Genomic DNA, 12,290 nt, shown 5'->3' with positions numbered 1-12,290 from the left:
CCGACCAGTTCGAAAGTGCTAGGTGATGTCCACTTGGTCGCTCTCACAAAGGGAGAGAGGTTCGACGATGAGCCCCAACCGGAGACTCCATCCAGGGACTTCCTCGTCAACCGCAACGGTCTGAATGGCTGGTGGACCATTCGGAAAGGCTCAGCTCGGACTCGCCAATAGCGATGTTAGCCTAGGGTCACCCTGGGTCAGATTCTCGAGTGGTCAGTTCCACCCACTATTATCCTCTACCTCGCAAAGCTCGTGGCGCCCTTGTGCTTGTGGTTTAGGTCCTGTATCCGAAGTCTGAGGCATCAAGGATCGCAGCAAAGCCGTGGCTCAGCTTGAACCCCCGAATTCTGGTGGTCGTCATCACAGGTCGGTCTTTGCCTCTCTCTCTTGCCTTGGACTCTGACAACAAAGTCGGTTGATAAGATACTAGTAGAAGGATGGGCCGATCTTCCTCTAAATCCAAGAGTGTTTCTCACCGGTCCATACCAGCGTTATAGTACCTCTGTTGTGGTGGACACCTGCAGCGGGCAACTGCGCCGGCATCACGTGGAAAAGGCTCGGCTGCCTCCCGAGATGTGACTTCTGCCACTTGTACTACTGGTGCTGCTACTACTACTACTACTACTACTACTACGGCTGCGACTACGGGTGCATGGGTGCCAGGTACCTAGGTACCGTTGGCGCCCGGAGGGTCGGAAACGGCATCTCCTCGGTTTCGTCAGAGTGACGAATAAACGAGGCAAGCGCGAGGCACTCGTGGGCCAAGCAAATATGACACGCATCGTTTGCCACCGCTTTCTGCACAGCTACTGACATGAGATGCTCAAGGTACGGGAGTAGAGGCCGCGAACTTGAAGATGTGCCCGCGAACCGAGCCATCGTGATGCAATTATGAGATGCCGATAGAAGAGCAGCAGAACAGCATTGCTCAGCCGGATGGGGGATGCGATGGCCGCTTACTAGGCCTCAGGCTTGGCTGATCACAATGCAGCTAGAGCGATGGCAGCCTGACCAAGCATGGTGGTGAACTTTATTCGGGCTGAACTGCTCACTTTTTGACCCTTCTAGGATTAGGCTTGTGTCAAATCTTCACCGGACATCAAGTCCGCGTCGACTGCCGAGCCATTCCCAGCACCTGAAACTCCAGTGATCATCTCTGGCAGCTCGAGTCTATCGCGGTGCCTCAGCCTAACTGGAGTCAGTACTAGGTTGTAGGTATTCAATGATCATCGATTTGGCTGCACTTGTGGTGGTGTGTGCTGCACAGAGGCTCTCTCCAGATAAGCGAATGAATCTGGGGTGACATCACCTGCAAATCGCTTTGGCCGACGGTCGAACCACGCATCATTTGCTATATTGCTGTGATAGTCGCCGCCGGCCACAGCGATTATTGAAGAGAGGTCAGACCCACGCTAGCTGTTGCTCGGACGTCCAATGACATCCACTCACAGGGTTCTGGAGGCCCATTTGCCCGGTGGATGCCGAGAGCCGTGCAAGAGGATGGGGGCACACTCGATCGGAACATGGAATTGCAGTGGTGGGCAAACTATGACTAAAAGGCCTGTCGAAAACAACGCAAGTATTATTTTTGATGGAACCCATCATTGCCATGGCTGGAGAGCCAATTTGCTGGTCTGCTAACCTTTCGGATACTCCAAGGCTAGATCGAGGGGCAAAGAGCATTACCGGTCGGCTGGGTCACGGCGGCCGGCATCCTTTCCTCTTCCGCAGCGAAGAGGGTGTGGCATGTTACATTATTGTTTACCTAGGTAGGCTCACAGTGTGCAAGCCACGTTGTCTGCGTGCCAGTTGATCAGGGACGGCAAACATGTGACAGCGTGCCGGCGGCTGCAGTGTCTCCTGTCGGTCGGTGTCTCTTGTTTTCGGTCGAATTGACGTTGCAAGCTGAGGTTTGGGCCCTGGCTTCGACGCTTTGGGTAGCCCGAGACGGGGCCGATTTCCCTATCGACGAATACCCTGGCTGTCTCGCAAGGCCGCGCTGGTTGGCCGTAGAAGCAGGTCCCTAAAGGGTCTTCCTGTTGGATCCCGGTGAGTGTGTGGCAACAACGACAACTGTGAACGCAGTTTGACTGTTGGAGTTGTGAGGCAAACCAGGTATGACTTCACTCTACATTCTGGTTGCCTCGCCCAACAAGGCTGCCGGTGTTTTTGTCAGATCTCATAGACCAGGAGTGTCCGAGATGGTCCGAAGATCAACAGGAGTCGACCATCGCTAGACGATCTCAATGATGCAGGCATGATGAAAGCGGTGTAGATCAGATCACCCTCAGCAACCTCAGCTCTACATGGCTACTCATGGTGAGCCCCCCAAGGTCGACCTCCTCCTTCTGGAGATCCTGCTGCTGCCTTCAGAGGCCGCATGCAGTGTAGCGGTGTATACAGTGGTACATTATACATTACTGTGTATTTCATCTTTCTCGCAGCAGAGCAATCCTGCCCAATCTTGCCTTGAACGATTGGGGCATCATGGGTATCAGTGGTGTAGGCATTTTGTCTCCCCATCACCGGTCCATCCTGTCTCATTAACCTTACACTTTCAATTCCTTCATGAGTGGCCGACGCCCGACCGAGCTGACGACCGACAACCGCGTCTGTTTCACATGCACACCGCAAGGGTTGTTGGAGACGTGTGTATGTCATATTATCAGACATCGACACAAGCTCTTCTCGAGGCTGAGGTTGCACTGTAGCTCAAGCACAGTATAGTCGAGTGGATCCTACTGAAGGCCACCTTTCCCACCATCCTGCCACAGGGGATGTCGACAAACTATTACCTCCTACCGCCTACAACCACTACTGGCGGTAGCGCAGTGAAATCATGTGGTTGCCGCGTGCCACACTCGGAAGAACCAGATTGTTGGGAAGACACGGCTTGAAGGAGGCGCCGTCGTCTATCTTGCCCAGCACCAAGCGAGAAGCGAAGGCTTTAGGAGGCCCCCTGAACCATCCATTTGTTGTTATTGATTTGCAATGTTTAGGTGCCGATTTGATCCATTATTTCTCTTGAATGGATCCCAACTACTAGTATACTACGGCCGAGGCGTTCATAACACTGCTAATAATTGTCAATGGGGGTGGTTCCGGACCATGCCACTGCCCACTACTACCACAGCCCACCGCACCGCATCGGACAGGTTCTCCCTAAAAACACTCGTCTCCGTTTTTCTATGGAGCCTGCGCGCAACCCTTACCACAAGTATACCGAACTATTTGCCTCCCATTTTACATTGTACAGTGTATTAGGCAGGTGGTCTTGCGCCAATTTTCTAGAGTTGTTCTAGAAAGAAGTCAGTGGCAGCACTGGGCACCGCCACGCATGCCCACTTTCACTTTGTTTGTTTGTCGCTGCCAGTGGTGGTGGTGGTGGTGGTGGCGCGCGGCCTTCGGTCTTCCCGCTCAGCTTAGAGTCTCAGTCGAATTTATTCCGGGCCCCGCCACTCCGCCTGAAGGCTGTCGCCCGAACCCTTGTTTGACCTTGCCGGTGCTCCATGTGGTGAGTATGGGTGTGTAATAATAAAGCAGGCAATATCCCGCATCCCGCAAACACCGAAGGCTCCCTGTGGCGAGTCCATGCAGAGCAGGCTGTGGCCCGTTGTGGTCGCCTTGCCAACCGCCAATTACGACGCTTACAAAAATAATCCTCGCGAAGTGGCTCAACAGAAGCAAGTGATTATTATTGAGAAGCCATGACTGGTTGGTGATCGCTTTTGAATCCCCTGGACTTTCATTTTGGGCAGAGGCGACGTCGACTCGTCGGCAATTGTGAATAGTTTCGTTGGCAACATCTGCATTCGATCATACAAGGTATAGTTACACAATCTGCTCTTGATGACTATCTACTACGTTGGCATAATCTCTCAGCGATCTTTCCAGTGTCCCGGTTCAGCAAAGAAGAAATATGAAAAATCATGGCACGATCTTCCACCGGCCTTTGCATAATGTCCTGCTTCCGCAAAAAAAAAGGAATGAAAACCATATGATGGCTCCTCAATCCAAAGAATGGCTAATTTGTCATATGTCCATCTTGAAAACATCCATCATTCTTTCCGTCTGCAATCATGTTCCAACAACACCCTGTTCTCACCGGCAACATGAATCTTAGGCCTGGATGGACCCATTCCCCTGTGTGGTTCCAGGACTGTGGTCACGGGACAGCACTGCAGACTTCGCATCGGCCACAACGATGTCCTGATTTCCATGCCAGGGGTTTGCCCTGCTCACTCTTTGGTGGCAACCAGGCGATCATTTTCCCCTTCGCCGTCAGCATTCGGAGACAAGATGGCCCGTTGTCCTGCTGCATCTCTTTCTTGTTCAGGCGGCGATGGCGGCAGAGAGAACATGACATCCTCTAAGCTACTGTGCAGCCCTCGGTGACAATGAGGGCAGCGTGGGCCCATAATTTGCCGGTATCGGCTGTATTGACGAAAGTTTGTCATGGCCATACAACCATGCAAGACACTTTTGAAAACATGAGTTATTAGCACACAGGATGACTTGATCGGCACGAGGGAGAAGCGATATCACGGACATGGGCTGCCACAAAGTCAGAATGATGGACCGAGTCATTACTCACCATGCAACGATCGATCCAATACAGGCGTAATTCTTCATTGTCAGCTCCTGGCCATAGTAATAGTAATAGTCGTTGGTTGCATCAACCGTGCCCATGACGAAGAGAACCAAGAACGCGATGACGCCCAAGACCTCGATGGTCAGGACAATCAGAGACGGGCAATGGGGCTCGTCGGCCAATCTCAACCTGGATCTGGATCGTTTCTGCCATAACCCGGCGACCGTGAGTATTCCGTTGAAGAGAAGGGAGGTTGCAAGGATTCCCCCGAGAACAAGGAATAAGGTTCTCTCAGTTGCGAAACTGAGGCTCATGGCGACAATGTCGTTGACGACGAGACCCAGCCGGATTGGGAGTGCCAATTCTGACATGTCGTATTGCAGGCTGAACGATTCCATCTTGCTGTGAAGCGGTGCTACGACTGCCTAGAAACACGATATGAGAAGTCTCCTAAATGGGTTCTCGAATATGGGATAGATACGAGAAAGTAGAAGATTCAACCCCTGTGAGGCCAATACCGATATATACTTGGGGTGAAGGACCTTCGTCTATCAGTTGGAAGGATTCTGTGGTGGGACACTAACAGCAGAGCAACAGTTGGAAACGCTGCTGCCTGTCCTGTTGTCTCATGAGCATTGTAGGGCAATGCTGTGCAATAATGATGGGATTAATTGCTGTCTGGCCCAGATATCCAACCCCTTACAACTATTTCCGGAATCCCAGAAGCTTCGAGGACGAATCAAAGGAACATCCTCATGCCCTTTCCGGGACGAAGGATCACGCTACTTGCTGTTAGCTAGCCCCTTTGGTCATTCAGTTGTTGGCCCGCCCCTGCTGGGAAGCGGCGGGTTATATGGACGCGAGGATACGTGAACTTGGATGGCACAGCCCTCGAGAATCAATGTGAGGTACGAGATGGCGATCCAATACTGTCTTATCACTATGTCCGGATCAGTAATCACCATGGAAGGACCCAAGGATTCGGGGCTTTCATTCACATCCCCAGCTCCGTACCTGCCCCGGAGCGGTCTTTGTCTGAAAGTGTTGCCTGGGAGTATAGACGTGCAGGTTAATGGCAGACCAACGTCGGTGTCTCTCGTAGCACCGAGTGACGACGCGTGCGCCCTGACACACTACTACACTAGTCTGTCTCAGATGATGTGAGAGCCACCTCCTGTGGCATATATACCTAGATGGATACGGGATCACCTTTTGGTACAGTACATCGTACATCTAGGTACATACCTAGGTATACCTGTCGAGGTAGTCGTAGTGGGAGGTGGCAGTGTACGGATCCTTTCAAGTTGGCATCCACGGGGATCGTTAATAATGCCAATAGAGGAGTAAACATAATACCGGTTATGTACTAGCCGTGTGCTTTGTGTGCTTGAACTTGGGCTACTAATCTGATTGATACTAGCCTGATACTTTAGCAGGTCTAAATTTGGTGCAGCAGGATTCCCGAATATAACGCTTGGCAAACGATCCATTCCCACACCGGCAACTGTGAAGAGGCCATAGACCACGGGCCCGTGACAGCGAATCGACGATACCTTAGTTTCAAGTTTGTCGCTAACAAAGTGCAAAGACCGGAACACGGCATTAGAGACTGACACACGAAGTAGAGCCCTGGTTCCCCGTTCAGGCTGCTTTAATACCATCCCGGACTTGTCTCGCCGCCACCAATGGCCGAAAACTCTGCCGAGCAGGCTCAGGCTCAGGCTACACAACATACGAATGGAGTTGCAAATGGAGTTGCAAATGGAGTTGCAAATGGAGTTGAAAATGGAGTTGCGACCCCGTCGACAGACGGTACAGCGACAAAACGCAAAGCGCATGAATTGAGCGGGCCCGAGACTGCAGTGGATGGTAGAGACGACAAGCGACGCAAAGGGACGGCACCAATCAAGGCCGAGTTTTTGGTGGTGGACACCTCAGACAACAATGGGAGCAACCTCGTCGAACCCCGAGCAGCGCGGGACGAGGCTGACGACGATGCAGCGGAAGCGTTTCACCACAACAACCGACAACCAACCAGCAACAACTCGAAACGGAGTAAACGGCAGGAAAAGGGGCGAGGGCAGAACAAGGCTCGCGACTACGGCAGTTCTCGAGATGAAGTCGGCTTGTGCTCGACTCGGGTGCATGCACCTGAGTTCTCGCCAGAGCCTTGTCCCTACGGGGATAACTGTCGCTTCGACCACGATTTACGCACATACCTGGCTCAACATAAGCGGAGTGATCTGACGACGTTCAACAATGGGCTCTGTCCCGTCTGGGAAGTCAAAGGCCGGTGCTCTGCAGGGTGGAAATGTCGATTTGTGGGATCTCATTCCAAGGAAATCGAGCATGAAGATGGGCGTCGTGAACTTGTTCTAGTGGAAGATCCCGAGCGGATTGCCAAGCATAGCCAGACCTCTGGCGAAGGTGAAGAGGCGGGCGTCGCCAATGTCCTCACGGCCCAGCAACGGACCGACTTGATGAAGCGGAAGATGCCAACACCTAAATCGGACGTCGTGCTTCCCTGGATAGACAAACAGACCAAAAAGCCGTCTGAACAAGGCGGACGTCGGCGGCAGAACGGCGACAACAATCAGAGCGGGAGCGGGACTGGGTTGCGCAATTCATCATCACCAGAACCAGCAGGCGGGAGTACAGAGCAAGGAACAGAAACCAACCTCAGCGATTCCCGCGCTGCTTTTCAGGATCCTCCTCTGCGGCCGTCAGAAAAGCGGAGGCTGTACTTTGGACCTGAAACACCTATTCTGGCACCCCTAACGACACAAGGCAACCTCCCATTCCGTCGATTGTGCACATCTCTCGGGGCACAATTTACCTATTCCGAGATGGCCATGTCGCTGCCATTATTGCAAGGCCATAAACCAGAGTGGGCGCTGATGAAAGCGCATGAGTCGGAAGTGCAGCCTCCCACTTTCAACATGCGGAGTGCCGGGCAGAACAGCAGTAACAACATCGTCTACGACTACGGGTACGATCAAAGTCAAGACCTACGGTTCGGAGCGCAAATCGCCGCCAACAAGCCCTGGGTGGCCATCAAAGCCACCGAAGTGCTCACAACTTTGTTGCCAAAGGGATTGAGAGTCGTCGATCTGAACGTCGGATGTCCCATCGACCTCGTGTACCGCGAAGGCGCAGGCTCAGCCCTAATGGACGCGCCGAGCAAATTGGAAAAGATGCTTCGAGGCATGAACCTGGTATCCGGCGAGACGCCCGTGACGGTCAAGATCCGCATGGGCACAAAGGACAAACAGCCGACAGCACACAAACTAGTCGAGAGACTCGTGCTAGGCAACCGTCGTGACGACAACAATCAACCGATCGAAAACAGCGACCCTTGTGGCGTGGCTGCAATCACTCTGCACGGCCGCTCCCGACAACAGCGGTACACCCGCCGCGCCGACTGGGAATATATTTCGCAGACAGCAGCGTTGATCAAGAACTTACAACAGAAAGCAGACACAATAACAGACACGATTCACGAACCCGACGAGCGAGATCTGCCCAATGGTCACAAGGGCTCGAAAACAGGTAAAGTCTGGTTCGTCGGTAATGGAGACGTCTACTCGCACGAACATTATTACGACCATCTTGAACATGCGGGAGTTGACGGTGTCATGGCCGCTCGTGGTGCCCTCATCAAACCCTGGCTGTTTGAGGAGATCAAAGCCGGCCAGTACTTGGACAAATCATCGTCAGAGCGTCTGAGGCTCGTCGAGCAGTTCTGCAGGTATGGTTTGGAGGCATGGGGCAGTGATGAAATGGGTGTCGGCACTACCCGTCGGTTCTTGTTGGAATGGCTCAGTTTCGCTTGTCGTTATGTCCCTGTCGGCTTGTTGGAGTATTTGCCTCCTAATATCCAGGACCGCCCGCCGCGGTACAAGGGACGAGATGAGCTGGAAACGTTAATGGCCAGTGACAATTACAAGGATTGGATTAAGATCAGGTAAGCAAGCACTAAAGAACACTGAGGTCGGACTTTGTTTTGGAGTCCTGATCAGCTTGACTTGCATACTGACATTTTGACTAGTGAAATGTTTCTGGGTCCCGCACATCCGAATTTCCGCTTCGAACCCAAGCACAAGTCGAACAGCTACGATACCCAGGCCGAAGGGTAGTCGCTAACAGGGAGGATGAGGAGAATGAAAATGGCCCACTTCAGTGATGATACACCAGAGTCCCATTGGGGTTACACATTCGAGCAACACCTGCACGTCGAAAATGCAAAGATAAGGAGTCTCCATTGGGCTGGTAACCTCGAGCGACACAGCCAAGTGATAAAACCCACTAGAATCTCCCTGGACGCGAGAATCAAAGCAATAGCAATACATCGAAATTGCAAAGATGAGAATCTAAGCAGCCAAGAGTAGCAGAGTCAAGGGTCAAAGATTTGTAAGACATGAAATCAATTCGAAGCGACTCCGTCCAATTCAAGTCATTAAAGTCATCCAGTCCCCAATCTCAACTCCAGAACCCTTGAATGAATCCCCATATACTAGTACCGTACCACACAAACACTTTACACCAACTAACCAAGGTACCCAAACTTGCTACCTAGTAAGTAGGTACTGTAGCCAGTTGTGACATTTCCATTCCTTTCCTCGCTGGATCCAATCAAATCCAAAAGAGCAGAGCAGACTTCCAGTAGTAGCCACACTACTTGATTCTCTTCGCAACCCCGATCCTCGTCCTACTCACCTTATCAGCGAATTTCAGACTCGTAATCGTTTCGGCGAGACACTTCTTCTCCGGCGCGACCATGACAAACATGAGCGTCTTGCTGTTTCCCCCGAGGCTGAATTGTAGCAGGTAAGTAAGTTTGCTGTTGCGGTACGGGATATGAGTTCCTGCAAACGAACTTCCACCTCCGCTGCTGCTGCTGCTGTCTCTTGATGAACCCACACCACCACCTGCGGCGCCTGCTGTCACTGCTTGCTGTTGACCTAGAGCTCCAATCACATCACCCAGACATGACAGGGACTTATTGATGTTCTGAGTCTCCTTGAGCCGGGCGCCCTCGACTTTTGAATGAGAAAGCCGTTCCGACCCAGCTAGATCCACCAAGTTCAAAGTACCTTTGCTCTTTTTGCCCGTGATGGAATTGTAACCCGACAGCTTGAGAATAAACACAGAATGACTTCGACTGCTGCGTTCGTTGGCTTTTGTGGCGGCCACGGATCGTCGAGCCATGGCTTGCGCGAGGATCCCCTCCACTTGTTCCTGGCTGTCCAGACAAACCGTGGTAACGTCCGTGATGGTCGTTTCGCAAGTTGCCATGTCATGTCGGATCTCGTGTTTCTTGTTGGTCTCGCCTTCCTTGCCCAACAAGTCCCGCAACTCCTCATTGTATACCTCGACAAAACTGCCTTCCATGGTGTACTTCCACCCTCTGCTTTCGAGCTCCTTGCTCGTACTGTAAATCTGTCTCAGTGCTCGTGGGATCATCCCATCGTCCGATGACATGGTGAAGGTCTTGCCTGATCCGGTCTGGCCATACGCAAAAATGCACACATTGTAGCCGTCCAGCGCGGATTGAATCAGCTGGCTGATCTCCTCGAATATTTCTGCATTGTTGTTCGATGGATTGAATACTCGGTCGAACGAGAACGCGTGTGTCTTTGTAGTCACCTTTCCTAGACTGTTGGTCTCGTCGGGTCCTTTGACTTCAATGTCCTTTAATTCTTCGTCCGTCTCTGGGAATGTGATTTTGGCTGTTTCTTCGGCCTGGTCCGCGTCGATCGTCGGCCGGACACGACAGAAAACTCGAATGTTGCCTTTCAACTCTTGCACCTGGTTGTGTAATTTGCGTCGAAGCATTTCTTCCTTCCTAAGTTTGTCTTCGCATTCGGCCGCTTTCTCAAGAGCTTCATTCATTCGCCTCTCCATAGCGGCATATGCTTCCGACTGTGATTTGTTGTCGGACTCAAGAAATTCGATCTTGGCTTGTAGAGCCTGCCGCGCGCTCTCCATCGAAACCGCATTCGTCCCGGCTGTGGCTAGGTTCTGGCGGAGGTCATTGTTCAGCATTTTCTCTCGTTCGAGGTCTGCTTTGAGTCTTCCAATTTCCATGTTGATAGTTCGGACCTCCTGTTCTTTCGACTGCAGATCCATTTCGTGTCGTTGTTTTTCAAGTGCACCTTGGGTGGAAACCTGGGCTAGAGCTTGTAATCGTTGACTTCTTTCGGCTTCCAATTCGTCTTCCAGCCTTCTCTTCAACTCTCTGATCTCCTCTCGGTGGTCGGCCTTGAGACGATCCAGGTCTTCCCGGTGAGACTGCCGCATGTTTTCGCTGTCTATCCGGTGCTCACGCTTGAGCTCTTCGATTTCTTCTTCATTGTCACGTCTCAATTCTTGGGCTGCCCGCTCAGCGGCTTCGAGTCGATATTTTGTCGTTTCCAACTCACACCTGAGCGCTATCATGGACTCCGTGAGTTCTTTGCGTTCCCTCTCGAGATTGGCAATGGTCGACTTGTAAGAAATGTTGATCTCTTTCGCTTCCACATTATCCTCCATGGCTTGTTTGTAATGCCTGCATACATCCTCGTACATCCTCTCCATGTTGCCATATTGTTCCTCGGGATCCCAGGCTTCTAAATTTGAATCCTTTGTCAGAAAAGTTTCTTGTTTTTTCTTACGGGGAGACGTGGCAGGTGGTTTTGGGAGGGGTGGGGGGGAGAATATCGGCGGTTCCGCCACTGTGGGAGTGCGCGGAGACGGAACAGGAATCCTTGAAGGGCTCTCTGGCTTTTTCTGCTTCGGCGTTTCCGGACACAAGGAGAGATTTGCAAGACCCGTCGTGATCGAGGCGGTCAAAGAGACTTCTCGACTGGGGCCGTTGGGGCGCACGGGTGGGCCAAGGACCTTTCCATTGTGGGAGAGACTTCGAAGCAGTCTGTTTTGTGTAGACACAGATCCATTGACCGGGGTACGGGTGCCATAGGGTAAAGGGAAATTGGAGATAGAAACCATACGTTTATTAGGGCCATTCTGATTTCCTCCACGGGTTCCAAGAGCTGTAGCAGGCCTCGCGTCGGCCCCTCTTGCTGCTTTTTCTTTCGCCAGGGAAGATTTCGGCCGCGCGAGACTCGACGAGGCTTGGATACTAGGAGGTCGAATACCGCTGCCAACGCTGGCTGAGAAGGAAGATGGTGTGGCGGAAATGGATGTACTTTTCGAGAAGTGGGAGTTGTTGCGCTGTGATTGAGAAAACGAGGAGGGGTTTCGTGATTGAGTTGTTGACATGACTGTGGGATGGACGGGAGCATTCGATCTCGGGGCCGCGGGTATGCTCCTGATCGGTTGGCCGGCGCGCTCAGCTAATGTTGCTCTCTTGCTAGCCGGCTCGGGTACTGGGACTGGAGTTAGTCTCCCACGTGTTTCTATCTTGTCATTTACCAACAGTTCGATCCTTGTCTTTTATGCCCGAGAAAGGTCGGAGGTGGCATGGCATTTCGTGAATTGTGCGCTGAGGCACTGAGTTCGGTCAATTGCTTTTGAGGAGATGGTAAAGTATGCCGTGTTGGCTGCGGCAGCTGAGAAACGAACTGTGACTTCATCTTAGCAACAACAACGGTTGGACTGGGACAAAAGCCTACATTCTCTGTGTCGGCCATGGTGAGGAAGTGGAATGACCGGTCGTTGAGACAGTGAGGTGGTCTAATGAGGCTGAAACGCCATAACA

General features: G+C 52.1%; 3 protein-coding genes across 3 annotated transcripts; 1 reads left to right on the top strand and 2 right to left on the bottom strand.

The window, feature by feature from the left end:
* The first annotated feature begins 1,681 nt into the window (after nt 1-1,681).
* On the top strand, nt 1,682-9,132 carry HMPREF1120_04489 (tRNA-dihydrouridine synthase 3). Its single transcript, XM_009158620.1, has 3 exons — nt 1,682-2,652; nt 2,712-8,555; nt 8,640-9,132. Exons 2-3 carry the CDS (start codon nt 6,277-6,279, stop codon nt 8,725-8,727), a joined length of 2,367 nt encoding a protein of 788 aa, XP_009156868.1. The 5' UTR covers nt 1,682-2,652; nt 2,712-6,276; the 3' UTR covers nt 8,728-9,132.
* HMPREF1120_04490 (uncharacterized protein) lies at nt 4,239-4,989 on the bottom strand (the record flags this gene model as incomplete). Its single annotated transcript, XM_009158621.1, has 2 exons — nt 4,239-4,377; nt 4,595-4,989. The coding sequence occupies 2 exons, from the start codon at nt 4,987-4,989 to the stop codon at nt 4,239-4,241; spliced, it is 534 nt and encodes a 177-aa protein (XP_009156869.1).
* A 133-nt stretch (nt 9,133-9,265) lies between the features above and the next one.
* HMPREF1120_04488 (kinesin family member C1) lies at nt 9,266-11,851 on the bottom strand (the record flags this gene model as incomplete). Its single annotated transcript, XM_009158619.1, has 1 exon — nt 9,266-11,851. The coding sequence occupies one exon, from the start codon at nt 11,849-11,851 to the stop codon at nt 9,266-9,268; it is 2,586 nt and encodes an 861-aa protein (XP_009156867.1).
* Between the last annotated feature and the right edge of the window lie 439 nt (nt 11,852-12,290).

This window comes from Exophiala dermatitidis, assembly GCF_000230625.1.
Source record: "Exophiala dermatitidis NIH/UT8656 unplaced genomic scaffold supercont1.4, whole genome shotgun sequence".
NCBI lineage: Eukaryota > Fungi > Ascomycota > Eurotiomycetes > Chaetothyriales > Herpotrichiellaceae > Exophiala > Exophiala dermatitidis.
The sequence above is the reverse complement of the archived record's forward strand: the minus strand, read 5'-3'. Positions and strand labels throughout refer to the sequence as shown.

Bases quoted from the DNA above. Each gene is read 5' to 3' on its own strand.
- HMPREF1120_04489 (XM_009158620.1), top strand. From the start codon at position 6,277: ATGGCCGAAAACTCTGCCGAGCAGGCTCAGGCTCAGGCTACACAACAT. The intron at 8,556-8,639 runs GTAAGCAAGCAC...CATTTTGACTAG, and splicing joins AAGGATTGGATTAAGATCAG to TGAAATGTTTCTGGGTCCCG.